A 25,514-nucleotide genomic window follows, 5' to 3' on the forward strand; every position below is an offset into this window, starting at 1 on the left:
TTGAGAGAAGATAATTTTATATGACAAGACCTGTCAGTTTTAAGGGTAATAGTGAATAATCAAAACTGTTGACTTTTACATTGCAAAAGTAGGTTATTTAACAATCTTATGATGGGATTGCATTTTGAATAGTACCATAGAATGAAGATTCATATTTGCAATTCCTATATTATATTTGCCAAAGGACTCAAATCTTGAAATTTGTCTGTTGTATCAGTGTGAAAATGGTTTATCATTTTTTCTTTTCTATTGTCTAGTAGGTACTTTCATTATAATTAATTTTAAATCCTTTTGTTGCATTTGAAACTGAGTTTATGGCAACAGACACATTATGGTCATGAAATAGGCCTAGTTGCTACAATCCCTTCGAAACAAAAGATGATGATAATAGGCAATGCTTATGTGCAGTTGGATCCTCATGTCTATAGCAGCACTCTGTTCAGCATTCATATAGGCAGTGATAATAGTCTTTTGGCTGGTGGTATCACCTGGTTTTCTCTGAAAGAAGATGTCTTTTCTTTCTATCCCTCATATTGTGTTTCTCACTGGCAGTAATTGTGTTTCACACAGGCAGTAAGGTTAATAGCTTGATTCCCCTCATTTTTAGACAGTGATAGCAACTGATTAACAGCTGTATAATTGCCAAATAACTAAGGACTGGTTTCCTCATGTCTAATATAATTGGCAAGAAATTTTGTAAATATGACTTTTGTGTTTGTTGAAGAGAATAGTTAGTGTTAGTTTTAGTGCTGCTGCAAAAGTGCACTTGAATTCCCATCTTAATTTTCTAGAGCCTCTTAATTGCCTCCTAATATTCCCAATAGCACTTTTACCAGCATGCTTACATGTACACTAAACCTTTTTACCCTTGCATCTCATCTCTGCCTCTCTTTTATCTTGAGTATTGAAAAAGACTTCGGATAACTCACTTCAATTCTAGTGTTAGGTTTGCTTTTGCCCCATTTTTTGTATTTCTGCTAAGTTTAGTTACTTGGCAAATGAAAGTCTAGATAGTTGCCTTTAAATTAAATACAGTTACCCCTTGAATAATGCAAGGGTTATGTTTCTGGAGAGGTTTTGGTTTATAAAAATGTTATTTAAATATAGTTTTCCCTAAAGAATTACTGTTAATGAGAGTTACTTTCTTGTACTTTTGAGAAAGTTTGCATGTGTTGAGGGTTACATTACTATAACTTTTAAGGAAATATTATGTTACTGTAACATTTAAAGAAATAATAATACCTTGGCATGAGAAGCATCCATCGAAGGAGGAAAGAACCCTGCCCAAGATGGCGCCTCTGACTTCCTCCTATGCTGCCTCTTCTTGGCAAAGACCCTCCATTGCTCAGGAAACCACGAATGACACTCAGGGCAAGAATTAGTTACATTACAAGCTTTATACCTGCATCTACTGCAAGTAGAATGAGGATCAGCCTCAAAAGAAGAAAGAAAATGAGAGGAAGGGTAGTTAGCTACTTCAGGACATTCCTTCTGAGGCTTATGAGAAGGCTTAGATGACTTTGGGTTTGCATAATCAAAAGCCAAAATACATACAAAAATAAACAAAATAGCACTATATCACAGCACAAAATTCAAACCAAGGGAAACACAGGCAAGAGAGAAAAACACCAGTTTTGGGAGGAAGGGCAGCAGGACGTCCTACCAGCAAGGCAGTAAGAAGAAACTAAATGCGCCACAAGGTTAGAAGAGGTCAGCGGTTGCATCCTCTTTCATCCAAATGACTAATCACCGATGCCACCAATTCCTTGCATCACAATTTTAATTGTTCTTTACTGTTCCAGCTGGCTCTAGAAGATTTATCCTTATGTTTAATTAATTAAAAATTTGTCATTTTTCACTTTACTGTACTGTACTGTACTGTATTTAAATTCTGCACTGTACTTGCTCATTATTTACTCTCGACTAGAGCACCAAAGCTGTAAGTAGGGCTGCACTAATATCAGGAGTTGTACCTAGAGCCACCTTTAGCTATCAGACCCTTGAGTCAGGATGAGACCCATGCCAGGACTAGGGCTTTGCTGATGTCTGGAGCTACAAGAGCTGCTGTGAAGACAGTGGCCTTGACCTGAGCTATGCCATATACAGGATTGAATTTGTGGTCATATAAGCTGAGGCCAGACCCATGATAGGACAGTGTCCACACTAATACCTGGAACAGTGATCAGAGCCATGCAAGTGTACAATTCTACAAAGTGAGACCATATTCCATATAGGACTGCAGCCAAAAGTGGTTAATGTAACTTATATTTTGAATTACCAACTTACTGATGTTGCCTATCAGTGTTGTCTTTCAAACACAACTCCTTGTATATACCTGAAAGACAATTTCTGATGCTTATACAGTATCAGTTTCTGAAGTGCTTTCAGGTGGATCTGCCAAGTGTTAAGGGGAGCGCCGACACTATAAGGCCCCATTATAAAGCAGATGACTGTTTTATATAAGAAATTTACCAAGTAATTACATAGCTATAGTATCAAACTTCCGTGGCAGCTTAAATTTAAATTTCATGGTAGCGTTTCCAATGTTCAGTGCAGGTGACTAGTCTCGCCAACTAACGAGAATATCAGGAACGACTTAGCAGGCAACCTCATTCTGTTTCTGCCGTTGCTGATGTAAACATCAGATATTTGCAACAGCTTTGTTAATTTTTTGCCAGTTAATTTTAACCAGATTTCAGTGAAATATTACACTTATTCAAGCCGAAAGTCGAGTAGCCTTCAAGCTGAAAGTTTTCAGGATGAGTTTTTCTTATATGTTATTATTCAGTTGATTCAGGTTCATAAATTTTTTGCTACTACAGCAAATTTGCAGTCAAGGTTAAATGCCTATCACACTTTCCTTTCCAGGATTGTTAAAGTGTAAGTGTAGGAATGTAGCAGGAGAGAAATGTTTTACTTGTGATGGTCTTCAACAAGAGGAGACATTCTTAACAGCCGAGAACTGTGCACTGGTACTTGCTTCAACGGTACATATGCTGAAATTGGAACATACAGAGAAGATTAGCATGACCTCTGCGCTAGGATAACATGCGATCGTGAAAGTTCCGAGTGCCTGGGAGCGCCTGCCAGTTCTTGAGCTACTAGCTCGCCTGTCGCCAACTCTTGCTCAAGCACCCAGGAACACCCGCCAGCTCCCGAGCTGCTAGCTCACTTGCACCAGTCAGAGCACCCAGCGCCCGGAGCCAGATACTTCATGCATTTTTTCTCGCCTGCTACTAGACCGTTAATTTTTTATCCACTTGCTCCTTCATCTGGCTCCCTCGCTTCCTTCTCATGCCATTGCCAGTCTTTTATCTGGGTTAACAAAAGTTAACCTTGTACTAGTGAAGTGCTGTGCAGTGGAGGAGGTGGCTACTTGTCCCCCAATGCTCCTAGACAAAAGGTCCCTGTCATATGCCCCCAAACCTGGGAGGAGGCATACTGGAAGTCCAAGGGAGGTTAGGGGGTTTACACACAGGTAGTCTCCCTGTCAGTCAAGCCTGTTGCTGGTCCCAGGTATCGACAGACAGCCGCTGGAAAGGCATCTTACTGGATGTTTATTGGAGAAGGTGGCTATCTGGCCCCCTCAGATCTCCTAAACCCAGTCCCTGTCAGACTCCCCTAAACCTGGGAGGAGACATACTGATGGTCCATGGGAGTCCGAAGGGGTTTTGCCCCCAGGTAGTTGCCCCTCAGTCGACTGTTGTCCGCAGGTGTCAACAGCCATTGGAAAGGCGTCCATAGGGATGTGCATTTACTGTCCTCTAGGGATACTCCAGTGTAGACAAGAAGTGCTGATGACATTTTTTCTGGTGAATCTCAGCAGTTGAAGAGACACTTTTCAGATGATAATCGCTCTTCCCTGATCTCCTGCAAGCGACTCGGGGAGTAGGAACGTAGTCCACAGCCTTCTTATAACTTCTGGAACAGTTTGAGCTTTTGTCTCCTGAACTTCTGGTTGTGGAGTGCCAGTATTTGGCACCCAGCAGTGTCCAAGTGCCCAGCACCAGTTTCTGAGCACTTATCACCTTTTGTCCATTTGGTACCAGCTGTCAGGCATTTGGCACCAATCTACTAGTGTCTGGCTCTGTTTCATCCTTAGCTTGTCCCCTGTCCTTCTAAGAATGCACTGTTGTTTTTCTTGAACATCAGTTCCGATTGAACAGGGAACAAAACAACCCTGGTTTCCAAGTGGACGACTAACGGCGACAACTCTCCAGTATCAACCATACAGCCCGCTTACAAGCATTTTGCCTCTTCAGTCTGTTCCACCTTCACCTTAAGTTCAAGACGAGCCTACGTTGCTTCCTCTTGAGCGACAGTTTACCTCGGAGTTCCGCCCTTTGCAGACAAGGAGTTCTGTATTCTGTATTTTGAGCTTGTTGAAGAAAGCTCCCTCCTTTGACACTTTCTTTGTCCTCCAAAGTCTTTCAGAATTGGAAGTTTGGCCTTTGGTCTAAAGGGAGAAGGACAGATATCTTTTGTCTTTCCTCCTCCTAGTGCTTCAATGGAACTAGGCCTCCTTGTCGAAGATTTTGTCAAGAATTGGAAAGTTCTAGCTTTTCTTGTCTTGATAGCAGGAGCCCTGGCAAAGAAGTCAGAGGACTTCCAAACATTTTCCGAGAGACATCGCCTTCTTTTGCCTTTTTCCTGTCCTGTGTGGACAAGGACAGTGGAGAGGATTTTTTTGGAGATCTCCATTCTTGCCTTTGCTTTCTCAAGAATGGAAATCTGGTGCTCTCTTACTGTGGAGAGGGTCATGCGTTCAGCCGTCATGTTCACCTCCAAACTTACATTACCTCTTCCTCAGAACAGTGATGAGCCTACTCTGGGCTCCGTCATCCACCGAGACTTTAGTCAAGTTGGACAGACTTTTTATGAGAGTTTTACAACCCCTCCTCCAGTTTTCTACCAGTTCTTTGTACTCTTGACACAACTGGAAGCACCGTAAAGTCTGACCCTTCGGTTTGACTTTCTTTGGAAGGTGATACCTTCTCTCTTGACTGCTTTTTTGTTGATTGTCCTTACTTGGGCTTCAGCAAGAAGAGAGAGTGCCATGAACCCTCTCAAACCATCACTCCCAATCGGCGCCCTTTCTGGTATGCCTGGGTTCAACTTTTGAACTCCAGGCACCAACTTACTAACACCCGACGCTAATTCCCGAGTACTCACCCCTATGGCTTAACTCCTAGCGCCCCTCAAAGGCTATTTTTTGTGTTTAGAGGATTGCATCCTTCCTGCAGAACTCATCACAACCTGGTTCAGGTCAGCTCTCCATTAGGCTGCACCCAGACTTCTGTGGCGTTTATGGATTTCTCAAGCTTTTTATAAGCTTGCCGAATGTTAGTTTCTGCCAAGTACAGTTCCGAATTTGTTTTCGGCCTGTACGAGGCCTCGTGAGTCCACACCTGAGTCCAGTAGAAGTCAAATTCCTAAGAATGTCCATGTGATCGCTGAGCTGTCAAAAGTTCGCAAGGTCGGCAGCTAATCCATACATTTGTCTGCAAGTCTGTTTGATGATCTGCAAGTTCTCTTGGTGGTGTGCGTATTCGCATGATGGGCACCAAGTCTGCATGGCCCACAGACCCCCCTTTTCTTCTTTGAACTGAAAAGAAATTCAAGATGGAGTTAAGCAGACAGTATTGTCTTCCAGGGCAATTGAATGGAAACCAATAGGTAGGAAGCATATTTCCTTATCCCCGTCCATCTTTAGGGAGAGGGTCTTCCAGTTCGGGGACCTATGTGTGTGCTTCAACCTCTCTACGGCACTTCAGGTTGTCACTGGAGTCCTTGCTGTTCTAGCCTTTGATTTCTTTTTTGAACAACACCAGTCTTTACACAGACAACTGACTTCTTCCTTTCTCTGCGAAGGAAAAGTGCTCGAAGTTTTGAACATGAGTCTTAATGAGACAGGGAATCAGCTGGACATCTTCGCTTTTCCCCCCCTTATGTCCAATCTACAGGTCAGACCTGCAGTGCAGGCTGTTTGAACAGACTCTTGGAAGGGATGCCCCTTCATCTTCTGAGCACAGACCTAGACTAAACTTCTCAGCACTTCAGTTCTAGGTTGGGGAGTCTGCTTAGGGAACCGTGAAGTTTCCGGAACATGCCCCCCAGAAGAACGGATCACTCACGTCTACGTCAGGGAGCTGTAAGTGATTAACTTACGACTTCAGTGCTTTTTGACCTTAAGTTCCCAGCTAAGGAGGCTCTATTCTGAGTATTCCCTTCTCTAAAGAGATCCTCAGGTCTCCTACAAGGTTCTGGCAGACATACTGAGCCATCAGAAACGTGTCCTTCCTACCGAGCAGACCTTCGATCCCCTGATTTGTTGGGATCTATGAAATCTATGGGACAAGCCAACTTTGAACCTGTTTGCCACCTAAGGAACCTTCGTCTTCCTCTCTTTTTTTTCTCCAATCTCAACCCTATAGCATGTGTATTGGACCCCATGCTACAGACTGGCCCATCTCAGGCCTCCTCTCCTTACACCCTTCATCATGGTCAAGGAGGCACTGCACAAGTTTTAGGCTCATTGGAAAGTTACAATGACCCTCTTAGACCCATTCTGACCTATGTTAAATGGTTCCCAAACCTGCTCGGTTGTTGGTGGACTCTCCAAGATCCTCCCCCAACTGTGTCTTCTAAGACAACCTCGCTTCAACAGATCCATCAAGGATAGTCCACTCTTGCCCAGACAGGCTCCAGACTGTCCGGAGGCTTGTCAATTGAAGAGGCTTTCAAGACATATTGCAGAGGCTTTTACAAGACGTATAAATCAAATCAATCTTCTCTCTTCTTGTCCCAGACTTAGGGGCCGACTTTCCTAAGCTGGTGTCTCAGGCACTACATCACTTCTTGTGAGACTTCTGACCCAATTACAGATTACCTTTTTTTTTCTGAGGAGATCTGGAATCTCGTATTCCACCATAAAGGGGTATCGAACTACTGTATGCTTAAATCAGGTTTAAGCATAGGGACCCAGTTCTTTTTTGTCTTACCTATCTTTCAACGTTTCAAGTCCTTGACACATCCAAGCAAGGAAGAAGGAGTCGCGGTTTGCTCGTTTTCCCTTGGTTTTTTTTTTTTTTTAGCCTAGAACGAGGAGCCATCCAAGAACTGGATCCGTTCTTTCTCCCTTGAGAACTTTACAGGCATCCTTGACTTCCAGGATTGCCAGCCAGCCCCCCGAGCTCCTAGCTCACCTGGCTCCCAACTCTCCTGGCACCATCCACAGCCTGGCATCAGCTCATGCTTTGAGCACCCAGAAGCGTTCAGTAACTCAGAGGAAGAACAGAGAGTTCTCTGTCCAGTTGGAGTTTTCAGGTATTACCTGAAAGCAACCGGAAGTTCAAAGGCCACCCATAACCTATGGGGTTATGGCAACACTTCTTCTTGTCCTGTGATGGAGAATGTATTGTACTTTATCATAGTGGACTTTATTTCTTTGAGACACTCAGGTTTAGGAGAGCATTTTACCTCCTTTTAAGTGAAAGCTAAGTACATCAGAACAGCTTCTACCTCTTTAGCCTTCAGGTAATACATGCCCCTTACGTCCATTCTACAATTGACCTACTGGAAGTGTAATTGATCTTCACTTCTCTATATTTTTTGAGGAATGTTTAAACAGTGTTAAAACCTTTGCAATACCTTGTGATCATCATTAGTAACTGGCATGGCATCGCGGAAAGAGATATAGGACTTTCTCCTACTATCTCTTCACTTTGTAGTAAGGTGCCAAGTTTTTAGGAATGTTGGGAGGTACAATGTACCTGAAGCACCCATCACTCTCAGTGGATGGGTTGCGGTTTTTATTTCAGTGAAGGTGACATTCTTATCTGGTTGTGTTTATATTGGTACTTCGCCTAGGGCAAGGGCACTTATGGATGCTTTGCTAGCTATCGGATAGCTCTTTCGCTGCAAAGTTCCCAAGTTGAGGCGCTCCATGCCTTAACCGCCACGCCACTACAGGTTAAGTTGAGAACCAACTAGAGGCAGTTTTCTACTGCAGGCTCTCTTAACTAACGAGGAATGACAAGCATTGTATTCAATGCCAGCAACTTTTCTATTTCGAATTCATAACATGACTTAATATTTTGGAATAGAATATGTTCATGTATCCCACCTCCTGACAATATGGGATTCAGCCATGTAATTATTCAGTAAGTTATGTATATAAAAATGACATTTTTATGATAAAATAGTTTTATATGTACTTACCAAATAATTACATGATCGGAGCCCTCCCTCCTCCCCTCTGAGGGACATACGGCATAAACAGAATTAGGCTGTCTGCTAAGTTGTTCCTGATTTTCTCAGTGGGCGAGACTAGTCATCTGCACTGATCATCAGGAACGCTACTGTGAAATTTGAATTTAAGCTGCCGCGCAAGGTTGAAACTACTGTATATCTATGTAATTACTTGGTAAGTATATATAAAAGTATTTTATCATAAAAATGGAATTTTCTATCTTATGATTGAAGGATTTGCTTTAAATTTTTACCAATTATTCTACAACCAATAATGAAAATTCTCTCATGGAGAAATTTAGAAATTTTGACCTCTTAAGATAATTTGTTTTGCAGTTAAAAAAAATTATGGCGTCACTTTGTAAAGTTAATATGTAAATTTAAAAGTTGCACAGAAAAGCGATTTTCCCGACAAAAAAATAAAGATATATAGTTATACTGCACCTCTGTAAAAGTTTCACTGAATTTGGTTCAGTCTTCTTGGAGAAATAAGAATTTAGTTTTGAAAAAGTAAGTTTTGAAAAAAAGTAAGTTTTAAGAAAACAGCTAAAGAAAAATATTTTTGGACTTTCAAAAATCCTGAGAGACTCTTGGCATCTAGAGCAAGGTATCCCTGTATCATTACAGTGAACCCCCCATATTCGGGGGGGATGCGTACCACACCCCCCCATGAATAGCTAAAAACCGCGAATATTTAAACCCCCTCTAAAAACACTTAGAACTGCCCATTTTGGTAGTTTAAACACAAGAAAAACCCTGTAAAAATGCTTATACCTGAGTATTTTAACAGTTTTATTACAAAAAGTGCATTTATTCATGAAAATTATATGAAAATACAGTAATTAGTGAATATTTCTCAGTGAAAAATACCCTGAATGGGCGAATTTTCCGCAAATAATGGCTGGACATGTTCCACTGAGAAACCCACAAATGCGTGAGTCCGCGAATCATGAGAATGCGAATACGGGGGGGTTTACTGTATACTGTAACCTGTTTTCTCTGACACGTCCTATAAAGAGAATGGGATATTTTAATGGGTGACAATTATTTTTTAATCAATTTTTCACACTTGATTTACATGCTTTTTTTTTATAATTTGTCATTCACAGTCCCATACAAGCGATGAACAACATTGTCCATGAACTAATGTAAATATTTTTTTTAGCAATAATGCTTCAAGATATGTTTATTTACACGTAAAACACTCCAAAAAGGGACTAACTCAAACTTGATCCTATCCAGGATCATTCATAGATTCTCGTACATTTTTTACAATTTGTCCTTCACAGTGCCATACAAGCGTCGAACGAAATTGTCCATGATCCAATCTAAACATTTTTTTTAGCATTATCGCTTCAGGATCTGTTTATTTAGACAAAATAGTTGAAAACTGTAATAACTAACATTTGATTATTCCTCGAAATACGGCGGTCGGCGCACCCCTCAAGCTAATTTTTAAAATTTCTTCATAAAAGCCCCTTACTTATATCCTAGTTCCTGTCTCCATACCCATATTTTCCAACTGCTCATGGATTAGACAGCATGAATGCTGATTATGATTGATACTTGGGACTGAGGACTTACCTTAATTTCAAGGAATTGCAGCATCTAGGATGATTTCATGATCATAAAAAAAGCGTCTTTAAAAGTGATGGGTTTGTTGGAAGAATTTTAATTTTGAATCTTAAAAATCCATTTTTCTTTTTATAGATATGATAGTTATGCTGGTGACAGTTCAGACTCAGATGAGTCTGATGCTGGGTCTGGGTCAGATGCTGGTGATAGGAGGAAGAAGAAGGAGAAGAAGGAACCAAAGGTATGCATATTTTTTGTTTTTGGTTTTTGTTTGGACAATCTTATTGAGTTTTGGCTGTTGCTATGTAGACTGAAAGTTATTGATGGGCTGTTATTATAGAATTGAAAAATTTGCTTTGTGTAAACTGTAGCTGTTGTGACCATTTCAGCCAGCAATGATATTTATCTCTGTTTATGTAGTAAATTTAAGATTTATTTTTACTGGCATTTTTTGTAGAATGCACTTCATAATAGCCAGAATGTTGAGTCTTTGTCACTGGAAGGGGATCTTGAAATGTCTGTGGATTTTTCGTTTTAGATTTTTTTTCTAGTTGCACACTTGAAAGTTCCTGAAGTGTTACCTTTCTTAGCCATGTTAGGCATAAAAAACCTAAATCACTAATTACTGTTTTGGTTTCATGCCAGAAAGTAAAACAGAAACAGTCTTTACAGTGCAGTTGCTACAGGAAAAGTTTTGTGTAATTATGAAGAGATACCACATATTTTTGAAACATGGGAATGCTCTTGATACACTGCTAAGACAAACAGTTTGAAGGATGAGGAAACTTTAGATTTAAAGCTAGTAATGTAATCCCACCATATGTGAAGATAGTGGTAGATGAACAGAGTTTGAGGTAGAGGTCATGGAAATATTGAAAGGTGGAATAATGAAATGGATAGAAGACCCTTGAAAATTAACATTAGCAAACCTAAGCTTATGGTGAATGGAGAGAAAGCAAAGGAAATAGAGAAGACAAGAAAGTGGTCATATGGCTGCTGTGGAAAATTTTGTCGGATGGACATATTTTTTTTGTAACAAATGGTGTCAGAAGAGGTGATTGACATTTTAAAATATCATATATTTTCATGTATAAGACAACCTTTAGATAAGACGAGGTAAAAAATTATGACAAATTTTCATGAATTTATCTCATACCTGTACTATAAGATGACTGCTAAATTCCAAAACCATCTGTGTATAGGCTAGCTTTTGCAACAACAGGTATCTTATGAAATATTGCTTATATAAAGATGATGTTATCGCAAATGCTATTTTACTTACTGTATCCTTAGAAATTCAAAATACCATATATACTCACGTATCATGCGACTTGTGAAGACCTAATTTTGAAGCTAATTTGAAGGGGGTCGCATCACACAGGAAATATAAAATTAGCGTATGTAATATTCACATAGTATCGTATTAGAAAATACAAACATAATGAATGTGCATCTTTTCCATGGATCTTTTAACAAGTTATGCTTTACTTCACTGTATCCATTAATATTGTATGTATTTGCATATTACTAATTGTAATATACAATTGTTCCTACACAAATACAAACCCTTGGTCCTTTGCTTATATGGGGAATACTTTCGGCGAAGCTGAACTGGCCGCTAAAGACTTAACAAGGCATTGTGGTGGTATTACTATCGGCCGGGTAGTTGGTTGGTAACAGTGGGAAACCCACGGTACCAACCTCCTTGCTTCACGCATTCACTTTATTTTCCGGCCTCGTCTGATGCGGACGTGTTTTCCTGCTCTCTGCTCGGACCTTCCTTGATGCTAAAGCTTCGACTTTTTCACGGGTGTTTGTTCCTGTTTTGCTTTTGGCTTGTTACTTCAGTGTATCTGTGTGTTTGTAATTTTGGATGATCTGTTACAAACCCATGATTTGGATAAGCCTGTGTGCCTGGTATGTCCTGGTAAGGATAAGAAATGTGGCGCTTTCCACTGTAGTGCAGATTCTGACCTCGACTCCCTTTGCTTAAAATGTAGGAAAGGGAGCAAGGACCCCCCTGATTGTACTGTTGATGATCCCTGCGATGGGTGTAGGCTTTGTTCCCCCGAGTAGTGGGATAGGTACTCTCGGAGGCCTAGATACAAACGTAAGGAGACTAAGGGCTGTCTTCAGCTCCTTGGACTCCGACGGTTGGTAATCCTTCCCAATCGTATCTGAGCCCTGAAGGCCTTTACTTGCTGCCTATTCACAGTGCTGAATCTATCTCCCTGTCCCCTGTGTCTGCATCTGCAGTCACAGAGGAGGCGAGATCGGTGGACCTCGCTGATCCCTGGGTTAGGGGGGACCCCCTACCCACCTTTGTCTTCCACAGGGTTGGTTTCTGTGCTAAGTTTGAGTCAGGCGTGGGAGTCGTTCGGGATGGTTGGCAACCCTGATCTTTCTTCGCTCCTCGAGCATATCAACTCTGCTGCGTGGGCGGGAGTACTACTCCCTCCCCCCACTACTCACACAGTTGACACTCTCACAACCACCACCATCACCGCTATGCTGCCGGGGAGCGTGATGACCTCGGTGGGAACGCACCATGCCTATGGTGCATTTCCAACCCCAGCCATCTCAGTGTCGATGCTAGCCGGACTGGTCTGCTCGGTCACAACACCACTGCCTGGCTACGCTCCCACTCCTCCTACCACACTTCCACCGTTGCCTGTGCCTGTGATCCAGCCGAACCATCCAACGTTCCCTGCGACTCCAGCTGTTCCTGCCACCATTGTACGCCCACAGCATGTGTCCTCTGCCGGTTCTCGGACTCTTGTACCAACTGCTGTTTCTGCCCCATCCCCCATCGACCCCTGGTCTGTCTTCGGTAAGCTGGGAGATGTGGTGTTGTCTTTGATTGAGAAGAAGAAGAAGCGAGCACGCTAACCATCCCCATCTTCGTCTTCCTCTTCATCATCGTTGTCGTTGTCCTCGTCTTTGTCTTCATCTGCCCCTCCCCCCCCCACTTCTAAGTCCAGTTGGTCTAAGAAGAAGGGGAAGGTGGTCCCTCCTCCCCCTAAGAAGACTCGCTCTTCTAATGGGGCGCAGTCCTCTCCTCGGGGGAAGACTGCTGGGTCCCTCGCTGAGAGGGGTACTTCGGTACCCTCCTCAGATGGTTTGGGAGCTTCATCCTCCCGGACTGGTTCCGTTTCAGCGCCTCCTAAGCGAGCATCGCTGAAGGCACGGTCTCCTACGGGAGACCGTGCAGTCTCGACTCCTGTAGCGAGGTCGAGCACGGAACGGAAGAAGGGGAAGGTGCCCAAGGACGTCTCAACTACGAAGACATCGGGAGGAACCAGGAAGGGGTCCCCCGCAGCCTTCTTCGTCTGTTTCGGCGTTGAAGAAGGCTGGAACACGCCCAGATGGTAGGGACAGCGGACTCCAATTGGCAGTCCGCGCCCCTGCGTTGGTCTCCTCTGTACGCTCCAGTGGGGAGGATCGTCCAACGTCTGAGTGTGGATCAGCTGTGAGGAGACCATCCCCTGATTGTCAAGACGGTCGCTCACCCAGATGAGTAAGTCCGTCTAGGCCCTCTCGCGAAGCTACTCCGCGGGTTGGAGATCGTGAGGGGTCCATGGCATCCACTGGTTATACCAGCGGATGCAACAGTGGTGTTCGCTCTGCCTCTCCTGCCCCCTCAACTTCCTCGGGATTTTCCAGGAGGAAACGGGGTTGGTAGGATTGCTGGGGCTGAGGCCCTTGTGCAGTCATCATCAGGGGTGCCTGGTCCTTCCTCACTCCAAGCAAGCAAGAGGTCGTACGCCTCTGTTGTGCGGGACAGAGAGACGGGGTCTGTCTCAGGCTCTCCTGCGGGTGGGGCCTTTCTGGATGACCGTCTCTCGGAAGTCCTCTTCCGAGAGACCCGGACACTCCAGAAATGCAGAGGGCTTTTGTCAAGGTTGTTGCGCTGATTCGTCAGCACAGCGGTCTGGAGGAACCACTTTCAACTCCCTTGGAAGAACAGTCGTCCAGGTTGGAGGAGTTTACGCTTCCAAGAGGGAGCCCAAAACCTCCCTTGGCGGATAGTGTCCTCAAGCAGGTGAACGACTTGGTCTCTGGACCATCGTCTTCGCTTCGCTCAACTTGCTCCACCAGGCTGTTGCCTCCCCCTCTCCCAAGACAGAAGAGATGCTACGTGCCTTCGGAGGGAGCACTGCAGCAGAAGGTCGTGGAACCGGAGCTAACTCGTCTAGCTCTTGGGGCCACTTCAGCTCAGCTAACGGGGGAGCATGTGCTTCTCACGCAAGCTGAGCTGAACGCCTTGGAGGGTATGGCTCTGTCTGCCCTCCAAGCGATCTCTTGTGTCGACACCTGGGCCTTCGCGTTGTCGAGAATCGCGTCTTCGTATGGTGCTCAGAGCGAAGACCCAACCTTCAGGAGTCGCTGCCAGTCTGGTGGGAAAGCCATTTCCTTTATAACCCACCAGATGGCAAACCTCTGGACAAACCTGGTACAGGCAGTCCCTGGTTATCGGCGGGGTTCCGTTTCTGAGGGTGTGATGATAACCGAAAATCAGCGATTTTGGTGCTTCTTCGGCGATTTTCGGGGGTTATCGGCGCCGAAAAGCGCCGCCAATACCCAATTATTGGTGCCGAAAATTGCCGATTTTCGTTGCTAGACAAGCCCCATAAAACCGGATCTCTGTTAACCGAGCCCGCCGTTAACCGGGGACTGCCTGTACTGAAGAGAAGGGATGCGGTGTTGTCCCGGATCTACAGATCAGTGGGCGCCGAAGCTGCAGTCTCCCTGCGCAATGGACCCATTCTGGACACCACCTCCCTTTTCCCCAGGGGGGAGGTGGATGCTGCGGTGGACAAGAGGAAGGCTGAGGAGCACAACCATCTTGTCCACCAGGCAGCAACGAAAGGCGTCGCGCAGCCTTCTCATCCTGCTGCCCGGACCATGAACCAGGCTAGCACCCCAGCCCCAAAGAAGTCTGGTGCTTCAGCGGGTGCTCGGGGGAAAGTCCAGACCTCTGCTTCTTCACCTCCTCAGAAGGAACCACAGGGTCCCTTTTGCCAACCTGTTCCCCCCAAGAGGAAAGATAAGGCAAAGAAGAAGAGGGAGGAGCTCACTAGGGACGGCGAGCCCCCTCAGATGCGCTGTCGGTGGAGGGGTGCCTATCGAGCCACTAGGCAACTTGGCAGCCATACGGAGCGGAGACTTGGGTAGCGGATGTCCTCCATGAGGGATATTCTCTACCCTTCAAGTCACCGCCTCCCCTCACCGACACCCCGGTCCAGTTCCCATCTTATCTTCAAGACCCCCGGAAGAAACAGGCCCTACCTCAAGAGGTCGAAACTATGTTGAGCAAGGGAGCCATCGAGGTCGTCAAGGATCGGTCCCCGTGCTTCTACAGCAGGATCTTTCTCGTGGAGAAAGCTTCCAGCGGGTGGAGGCTAGTGATCGACCTCTCTCCCCTGAATTGTTTCATTCGCCAGACACGGTTCAAGATGGAGACGGTGCGAACAGTAGTCAGCCATCAGGGAGGGCGACTTCATGCTGACGATCGATTTGATGGACGCGTACTTCCAGGTACCAGTCCATCCATCATCTCGTCAGTACCTTCACTTTGTCCTCAACGGAGTGGTCTACCAATTCAAGGTACTGTGTTTTGGGCTGTCGACCGCTCTGCAGGTGTTCACAAGTGTTCACCCTGGTTTCAGTTTGGGCCCATTCGCACGGGATACGTCTGCTGAGGTATCTCGACGATTGGTTGATCCTGGCAAGCTCCTGTTGCTGTTGCTACAGGACAGAGATCGCCTCCTCGGGTTGTGTCGCGAACTAGGTGTCGTGATCAACACAGCAGCAAGCAGAGTCTTTCTTTCACAGGCTCGGATCAGCACGTTCAGGAAGGTGGCAAGGCAGTTCCTAGCGAAACAGGACCAGCCAGCTCAACATTGGCAAGTCGTCATTGGAGAAGCTCATTCCACATGGTTGGCTCCACCTTCAGTCTCTCCAATGGAGACTGAGGGACTTCTGGGATCAGTCTCGGGAGCCCCTGTCGGTTCTCGTTCCCATCTCTCAGGAGGTGAGGGACGATCTCGACTGGTGGATGGACGACAGGAATCTCTGCATAGGGACACCTCTGTCCTCGCGCCCTCCGGACATGCTGGTCTTCTCAGACGCATCGAGGGAAGGCTGGGGTGCACACCTGGAGGAGTTACTGACTTCAGGTGTGTGGGACCATCACGACAAACACCTTCATAGCAACGTCCTGGAGATGAAAGCAGCGTTCTTAGGTCTTCAGTGCTTCCAGGACCGTCTGATGGGACACTCGGTGGCGTTGATGAGCGACAACACAACCGTAGTGGCATAGGTCAACAAGTAAGGGGGTCTTGTCTCCCGCGCTCTCCACGCGTTGATGCTGCAGGTACACCAATGGGCAGTAGCCCACTCCATGGAGCTGTTGGCCAGATACATTCCAGGCAAGAGGAACCTTCTGGCGGACATGCTCAGCCGTCGGGATCAGGTAGTGGGGTTCGAGTGGTCCCTTCACCAGAGCGTGGCGAACAGGCTCTTCGACCTGTGGGGGCGTCCAGTAGTGGATCTGTTCGTCACCCAGTACAACAAGAAGCTTCCAACCTTCTTCTCTGTCGTACTGGACCCATGGGCAGCTGCAAAAGATGCCTTCCAGCACTTGTGGGACAACCTCGAGTTGTATGCCTTTCCCCCGTTCTGTCTGCTTCATCCAGTTCTAAGTCGAGTTCTGGTGTCGACGAACCTTTGAATGATCCTGGTGGCTCCCAAGCGTCCAGAGGCCGCTTGGTACCCAAACCTGCTGGCTCTATTCCGAGGTACCGAGAGAGCTTCCCCTCTGGCACAACCTTACCGCATGTAGAATGGTACCACCAGGCCGTGGCCTCCCTGTCACTTCTCGCCTGGAGGTTATCCACCATCTCTTACGAGCAAGAGACTTTTCTCGCCGAGCAGCGACAGAGATGGCAGGATACCTCAGGAAGTCTTCAGCAGTGGTTTACCAGGGTAAGTGGGCCGTCTTCTTTGGTTGGTGTCGTAGACGGGGTTACTCTCCAGTAGGAGCCACACTTCAACAGGTAGCAGATTTTCTTGTATATTTTCATCGGGAGAAGCTCCTGTCGGTTTCAGCGGTAAAAGGATACAGGGCTGCTTTGGCCCTGGTCCTAAGGCTGAAAGGCATCGATATCTCGTCCTCCCTGGAAATATCGTTGCTGATGAGGAGCTTCGAACGGTCTTGCCTACCCAGAGAACTTAGGACCCCTGAGTGGGATGTGTGTCTCATTTTGTGGAGCCTGACTCGTGCCCCATACGAGCCACTGCGAGAGGCCACAGGCAGGGATCTGACTCTAAAGACCATCTTCTTGTTAGCCCTGGCATCTGCAAAGAGGATTAGCGAGTTATGGGGACTTTCCTTTGCAGTTAAACACTCAAGGGGGTGGGCATCGGTGACGCTCGAATCTGTCCCACAGTTTGTAGCGAAGACACAGAACCCAGCGGTCCCTGATGCTCGGTTTGAGTCTTTCACGATCCCATCCCTGAGTGACTTCATAGATAATGACCCTGTCGAGTTGCTACTCTGTCCTGTACAGGCGCTGTGGCGCTATCTGAAGAGAACTCGGCATCTCAGGCCTGAGTGTCGGCGACTCTTCGTTAACACCGGGACCCCTAAGAAGGAGGTGTCCAAGAACACGATCTCCTTCTGGATTCGTGAGGTTATCAAGAAAGCATATGCAGCAGCTGGAGAGGACGTCACCAGCGCTCTGCGCCCCCCCGCACTCATGTAATCAGAGGGATTGCGCCTACTTTGGCATTCAAGAAGGACCTGTCAGTTCAGCAGGTACTGAGAGCGGGGGTGTGGTCACACCAGACCACATTCACCTCTTATTACCTACAGGACGTTACCTATCGGTTCTTGGATACCTTCTCCTTGGTGCCAGTGGTGGCTGCTCAACAAGTTGTGTAACTTACCCAGCTCCTGTACAGGACAGTGTTTTGTCTCGTCTGTTGTACGTGCATGATTGGGCTTGAAAGGTGAGTGACTGGCTCTCTCTTCCTTCCTGTCATCTGACTTTTTACCTTCGGGCAGAGAGTTTGGGCCGCACAAGCTGAACCAGATGCAGGTGAGTTTCATTGCTTGAGTATCCTAATCTTTGTTGCCTTTCAGGTACACATTAGATGTAATGTCCCCTCTTTCCCCTACAAGGCGGGGAAGGGGTTGCGAACTAACTACCAAGCCCATTCTTCATTTTGGTCTTTAGTCCCCGACATCCTCCAGTCACCCCTTCTGTGGCTGGGGAAGGTTCTCTCTGGCTTTCACCTCAGTGTGTGTTCGCTTACATACTGTAACCTCATCACAGCAAGAGCAATCTAGTAGACTGGTCCTTGACACTACAGTTCTCATAACAGTGATCACGATCCGGTGGCTATGCCCTCCTGGCTCTTACCCCAGGAGAACATAAGGTGCGATTGAACTTCCAGTCGTTCAGAGAACTACACTCAGATTCCTCCCACCAAATCATGAGTCCCCATATAAGTAAAGGACCAAGGGTTTGTATTTGTGTAGGAACAAATCGCATTTTTTAAAAGTAAAATGCATTTTTCCTAACGTACAAACCCGAGATCCTTTACTCAGGTTACCCACCTCAGCCTCCCCACAATCTGCCCTAGACCAGAAAGTAAAGTGAATGCATGAAGCCGGAAGGTTGGTACTGTGGGTTTCCCACTATTACCAACCAACTACCCGGCCGGTAGTAATGCCACCACAATGCCTCGTTAAGTCTTCAGCGGCCAGTTGAGCTTCGCCGAAATTATTCCCCATATACAGTAAATAAAGGACATCGGATTTGTATGTTAGGAAAAATGCATTTTACTTTTAAAAAATGCGATACTAGCAATCATGCGCCATTTGCACTGTTTAGGTTTTTGTGAACGTGGGCAACGATACCTTATGGGAATTTTTGTTTCAGCATCAACTCAATTTCCGTTTAAAGATAACCATGGGGGAAGGTTTCGTCCCATTTACCATACAGGTTAAAACCACAGTAAAATATGTTCTTTCTTGCCCAGTAGTTTTGATTAGAATAGTTTTCTCTCCAATATTATTCACGGTCGAGTTTGATGCCATATCGAAGTTTAGGAATTTCATCCATGTTGCCGATGCACGATAATTTATAGTCATTAGCGCTTAAACATTGTTTTCTCAGCTTTAACTACAACTTGCAGCTTAAATTTAGCAGTATATTTCCTTGTGATCTTTTCTCCAAAATGAATAAGGGTATAATGTAAAATATATATCAGTCCTGTTCTACTTAACGTCATTTGTAACATAACTACAGTAATTGTTTATTATCATACGATGGTTGAAATGCAAGTAAAACAGATGTTGTTATCCAATTCAGTTGTTCATAGCCACGGCCTAGACCATGTTCATAGTAAAACAGTTTTTTCTCGTTCAGTTGTTTATGGCTGTACTTGTTTACTCAGTGAGTATAACATAACTAACGATACTTTTATCATTCGCTGTTACTTTTTTAACGTATTTAACTAGATGGGATAAAGAGATGGAGTAAAAGAGGTTAGTCCATAGTAATTTGGTCTCTCAAAGAAGGAACTCACATGATACATGAGATACTTGATAAAATAATTTTTTATGGGTGAAAATTTGGGGGTCACATGATCACGCGTTAACGAGTATATATGGTAAATGAAATGACAGAGTCGATTCTGTATCATGTTTTTCCTAAACACGTCACCTAAAAGGGAAGCTGTTGTTTTGTGTACGTTTCATCTCCAATCATAAGCAACCCCTAACAACAATACGTTGAAGTATGATAATTATCATACATAATTATCATTCATATGACTGAATTGTTCTAAGCAGTTACAAACAGCCAGAATTTTTAATGAAAAATTAATATTATGTTATCCTAAATGTTATTACTACTGTAATTACCCTACATTACTGAACAATAAAGGTTGCTGTGAGCGCAACTATAACTTGATATTTAGGCTACATTCTGTTAGCTTGGCTCGTATAGATAAAAGTTGATTTCACTAATATGGTTTCACTGATATGGAATCATTCCTCGAATTGGCTATTTAGTATGAAGATATGCCAATAATACATAAGGTAAAAATGGTTTTATTACTTTTATCATCAGTTTATTATTTCATAATGTGAATCTTTTCATGTATGTTGGTGGTTATCGCACTGAGACCAAGGCTAGCCTACTAATAAACATCTCTTAGAATTCGAGGTTTGATTTTTAAAATGTTAGTTTAAGAAAACCCCAATTTTTAGGGGTGAACTTTACAGAAATATACAGTATACCCAGGGTAAGAGATTTAAAATGCTTAGGATATAATTGAAGAGGGCTACTTGCCAGCCGTGGCCTTGCAGTGGACTGCTATAAAATGGCTGATAGTAATACAAAAAAAACAGTAGAATTAAAAGACTGGGAATATTAACCTTGACTGTTTCCCTTCGGCAAGTTACTGTAAGGCGTAATTATACTCAGTTAACGATTAACTACATTTATTTAACAAATGATAACAATAGTTCACAAAGTAATTACAACCATGAGCACACATGAATAATAATTAGATTATAATGCGTAATTATTTATTGGTGCTGTAAAAGATGAAATTCCTTTGTCCAGTTGCATGTGGATGGGTCCAGACGAAGAATAAACTGGCAAGCTGAGATTTGCCCTACGTCACACATGATAAAGGCATCCCTCTGAAAGAGAGTGGCGTCGAATTAATAATTAAAGTAATAGCATGATATATCATCAATCTATCCTAACTCACTGCAATATCATGCCCGAATGCTTAAAGATTGCGGTAACTACTCGAGCGGGCATGTGGATGGCACAGCCAGTCAAAAGATGCTTTGGTATCACGTACCTGATCTGGCAATTAACTAAGCATGCAAACGATGAGTGGCAGTGGCTTGGAAAAGGGTCAGCTAGGGAAAGGGGATTTACAGAGATGACTGAAGAGAGAGGAGGACAAGCCACCAAAGTACTCAAGTTCATCTTAGGCTTACGGTAGGAGTCCAAAGAAGCAATCCAGTAGGGTTGTCCTGAACTGAGACACGTGGCTGGTGCCCAGGTGGCAGCTTTGTGAAATGGGCGGGTGGGAAATGTGCGTCCGGTCTTGCCGATAGCCAAAATAGAAGTCAGGACCAATTTTGGTACCCGTGGCTGAGCTGTGAGGCCGGATCACCTGAGAGTCCAATATGGCAGCCATCTCAGGTAGGCTCATTCCAATCCTTGCAGCGGCTCTCCTTTTCTCGGGTACCTAGAACGAAAAAAGCATTCCGGCAGCAGAAGGGGAGGATACGGGGATACAGTGAGTGGGTTATTCTATTTGGGCAGCCATTTGTACTACATTTGCATGGGGGCAGCCATCTTATGAGCAAGGGTTAAGCCCTGCCCATTAAAAGAGTAAAAGAGGAAGAGTGGCAGGATGAGAATATTTTGTGGTAGATGGGCAGGCCTTAGAAATTTTTTTTTTTTTTTTTTTTTTTTTTTTTTTTTTTTTTTCAAATGAACCCATTAGTCACAAATGCCTTATTCTGTGCAAGTGGCATGTAGCCACAACACCCTGATAAGTCTTGAAAGAGGAAAGATCCCACTATATATCCCCAGACAATGCTCAGTGTCCCAGATGGCCACGATGGCCACACTTCTCATTCTTTCACTCCGTACAGACGAGTATGTACTATGTTGCTATCATAGGATTAGCACCATTTTTGTATTTATTGTGATTTGCGATTCATTGTTATTCATCCATTCACTTCCTTGTTTATTTGGATACATTCTAATGTGTTTTCTGTAGCAATATACAAATATTTTTACCTTCCAGGCCTGTGGCCTACTTCTGATGTTATATTACTTATCCTTGTTTTATGTATATTTCATATTTTTTTGTTTTTTGGGGGGGTTCTTGATTTTTAACATGGGGTGTCATGAATTTTTATGGAATACAATGGTACCAAGCAAAGAAGACCCAAGACCTGGTAGTATAGGCTACACAACATCCATGAGCTGATATAGTTGTTTTGTGATAATCTGTCTTTCTTTCATCCCTGTCGTTTTGTAGCTTTATTTTTTGCAAGCTGGTAAATTCAGTAATGAATGTAACAGTGTAATTAGGAGCAATAAAATACAAAAGTATTGTTTGCACTGCATGTAAGTGTATGTGTGTATGTCTGCTAATTTTACAATGAGCAGGTAGCTACTGTTTTGTTCTGCATTTTGGGGTTTCCCCATTCCCCATAAAAATTGAACAAATATTTCATCCAAATCTTCTTGTGTGCAGAGGGGGGAATGTTTTGTGGTACCTTGACTATTAATTAATCTTGGTGTCTTTAAGGCACAGTTGTTATATGATGGAGATAAAATTGTCCCATTTGATCTGGGGATTGTGATATACTTGTAGAAGTCTGAATTCTTACCCAAACAGCCGGGGAAGTACCTGGGGGTGATGATCAACACAGTAGTGAACACTGGACCACTACCTTCCCTGTCAGGAACACCCCTTTAAGGCTTTGGCAGGTCCTCTTGGTCATTTCTGAAGAAACTGGTACATCTCTGTTGACGCCACATTTTGCTCCATCGTTGCCTAAAGCAACTATGGTCACCCATTGATCCTCTGACACTACTTTCTCCATCAACCAAAGAGTTACAGTATACTAAACCCCCTCCACTGGAGATGCTTCTGTTCTCAGACACATGAATGGCTTGTTTGTCGTATGTGTGGACCCAAGGATCCTCCCATGCACACCAATGCTCTTGAGCTGGATGCAGCTTCGCTAGTGCTGCAAACCTTTTTAGGTTCTGATGGGATACTTGATAGTGATGATGAGCAACAACACAGTCACGGTGTCATATGTCAGCAAAGAAGGGGGATACATTTTCCCTACCCTTTTGTGTGTTGGCAAGGCAGGTGCAGGAATGGGAGGGGCTTGCCACCCCATCAAGCTGTCAGCTGGGTACAATTGGGCTGTCAGAATGTGTTGATTGATCAGCATTGTTGTCAGGAACAGGTCATGGGGACCAAGGGGTCCCTACACCCACACGCAGCCGAGAGGTTGTTCAGAGGTTGAGGGATTTAGGTGATCAACTGGTTTGCCACTCAATTAAACAGGGATCTGTCTTGATTTGGTGTCTTTTCCTGTCAAGGTGGTGTGGGAAGTACGCCTATGGTCAACTCCATTTCATCAGCCACACCTGTTGTGGCATTGTAAATTTGTGTCAGGACTCACACCCTTATTGAAGGCTAAGTAGCTTCTCCTGTAGTAAAGGCTTTTCTTTTTTTTTTTGGGGGGGGGGGTGGGGGGTGGGCACCAGGTTCTGTGTGATATGTGATATATCAGGTTCTGTCAAAGTGACTACAGCAGGTGTTTCTCTAGTTAGAGCCAATATTCAGATTTTAGTCTCTCCACCTGTATAAGCTCCTCTATCATTTGACCCTTTCTCAGGTCTTCGGACTTAAAGACAGTGACTGTCTTGGCAGAGATTTCCACATGCCAGAAGAACTTAGAGCACTCTTGCATTCCCCATGAACATGACCTTTGGAGTGGTATGTGGCTTGTCCTTAGTAGCCTCTTTTAGGATTATTATGAACCTGGGTGACCAGTACTTTCCCTCTCTACCAGTAGTCACAAGCCATATTCTCGCTGGCCAGGCCAGATGCAGGCAATTTCCTCAAAAGAGGTGGTAGAGAACAACTATCTTAAGATTTTGCAATACTGTATTATGCACCTTCTGAACTGGTCTGTATACAATCGACAGCTGTTCCAAGGGCTAATATATAAGTTGAATTTATTTGTTGTATATAAATATGCATACATATAAAGGCAGCCCTCTATATACAATCAAGTTTTGTACCGAGAACTTGTTTGGAAGTTGTATTTATGTGTAGTCCAACAAAGTTAGCTTGGGCATCTAACATTGTAGGTACCCTATGGCATATAGCACTATATGGTGCTACAGCTTTCTTTCAAGACATTTTGGTCTTTGTGCGCAAAAGTTTATAATAAAAAAAAAAATTTAATCGTTCTTGAAAATGGAAATTCAGTATATTAAACAGTTTATATATCCCACATAATGCAAATCAAACTATATATATATATATATATATATATATATATATATATATATATATATATATATATATATATATATATATATATATATATATATATATATATATATATATATATATATATATGTATATGTATATATATGTATGTATATAAACCCACAGGGGTAGTGCCATCAGTGCACCTCATGTAGTGCACTGTAGGCATTGCTTAACCCTTAAACGCCAACTGGACGTATTGTACGTCAACTAAAATTGTGTCGGGTGCCAAGTGGACGTACTGTATGTCGACTACAAAAAATTTCAACCTTCGGTCAACTTTGACTCGACCAAAATGGTCGAAAAACACAATTGTAAGCTAAAACTCTTACATTCTAGTAATATTCAATCATTTACCTTCATTTCGCAACAAATTGGAAGTCTCTAGCACAATATTTCGATTTATGGTGAATTTTTGAAAAAAAAACTTTCCTTATGTCCGCGCGGTAACTCGGCTGAAAATTTCAGTAATTCTTTTGTCGTCTTGTCGTAATTTTTGCACCGTTTTATATTAGCCGTTAAATAAAGTTTTATATATGAAAATGTGCACAATTTCATGTAAAATACAACAAAAACAACCCATGGTTGTAGCTTTTATCAGTTTTGAAATATTTTCATATAAATCACGATGTGCCAAAATTTCAACCTTTGGTCAACTTTGACTCGACTGAAATGGTTGAAAAACGCAATTGTAAGCTAAAACTCTGACATTCTAGTACTGTAATATTCAATCATTTACCTTCATTTTGCAACAAATTGGAAGTCTCTAGCACAATATTTCGATTTATGGTGAATTTTTAAAAAAAAAATTTTCCTTACGTCCGCGCGCGGTAACTCTGCTGAACATCTCAGAAATTCTTTCATCACTTTGTCGTAATGTTTGCACCGTTTTATATTAGTCGTTACATAAAGTTTTATATATGAAAATATGTGCAATTTCATGTAGAATACAACAAATAATAACTCATGGTTGTAGCTTTTATCAGTTTTGAAATATTTTCATATAAATGACAATAAATAGAAAAAATTCGACCTTCGGTCAACGTTAACTCGACCGAAATGGTTGAAAACTGCAATTGTAAGCTAAAACTCTTACAGTCTAGTAATATTCAATCAATTACCTTCATTTTGCAACAAACGGGAAGTCTCTAGCACAATATTTCGATTTATAATGAATTTTTGAAAAAAAAACTTTTTTACGTTTGAGCGTTACGAATTCATGCATCATTTTGTGATAATATTTTCTCTGTGTTGCTTTGATCGTTTTACAATTTGTTATATACCAAAATCATCGCAATTTAGTGTACAATACAAAGAAAAAAAAAACTCGTTAGTTTTAACCGTTTTGCTCACAGCGCGATTTGTATACAATTATATATGAAATTTTTTTTCGCAGTCATATATTTCAATATTCATATATGATAATGATATTTTTTTCATTTCTGATGGTTGCATACTAAACTTCAGACAATGAGAAAAAAGGGAGCCAAAAATGAACTCTTAATCTTAGAAACTAAGCATGCTGTGATTTTTTGAAAAAAACTTTTTTTCCGCTTCGG

General features: G+C 43.4%; 1 protein-coding gene and 1 non-coding gene across 3 annotated transcripts in view; both read left to right on the forward strand.

The window, feature by feature from the left end:
* Positions 1–25,514, forward strand: part of Ssrp (structure specific recognition protein) — a 118,442-nt gene that overhangs the window by 89,347 nt on the left and 3,581 nt on the right. For both annotated transcript variants that reach the window (XM_067133971.1, XM_067133982.1), the window contains exon 11: positions 9,961–10,066. In XM_067133971.1, coding sequence (XP_066990072.1) covers positions 9,961–10,066 — 106 coding nt within the window. The remainder of the gene's footprint in view (positions 1–9,960; positions 10,067–25,514) is intronic.
* On the forward strand, positions 2,973–3,075 carry LOC136829011 (U6 spliceosomal RNA). The gene has a single exon (XR_010850279.1). It is a non-coding gene; the product is annotated as a U6 spliceosomal RNA (small nuclear RNA).

This window comes from Macrobrachium rosenbergii, chromosome 3 (genome assembly GCF_040412425.1).
Source record: "Macrobrachium rosenbergii isolate ZJJX-2024 chromosome 3, ASM4041242v1, whole genome shotgun sequence".
NCBI classification, from domain to species: Eukaryota; Metazoa; Arthropoda; class Malacostraca; order Decapoda; family Palaemonidae; genus Macrobrachium; species Macrobrachium rosenbergii.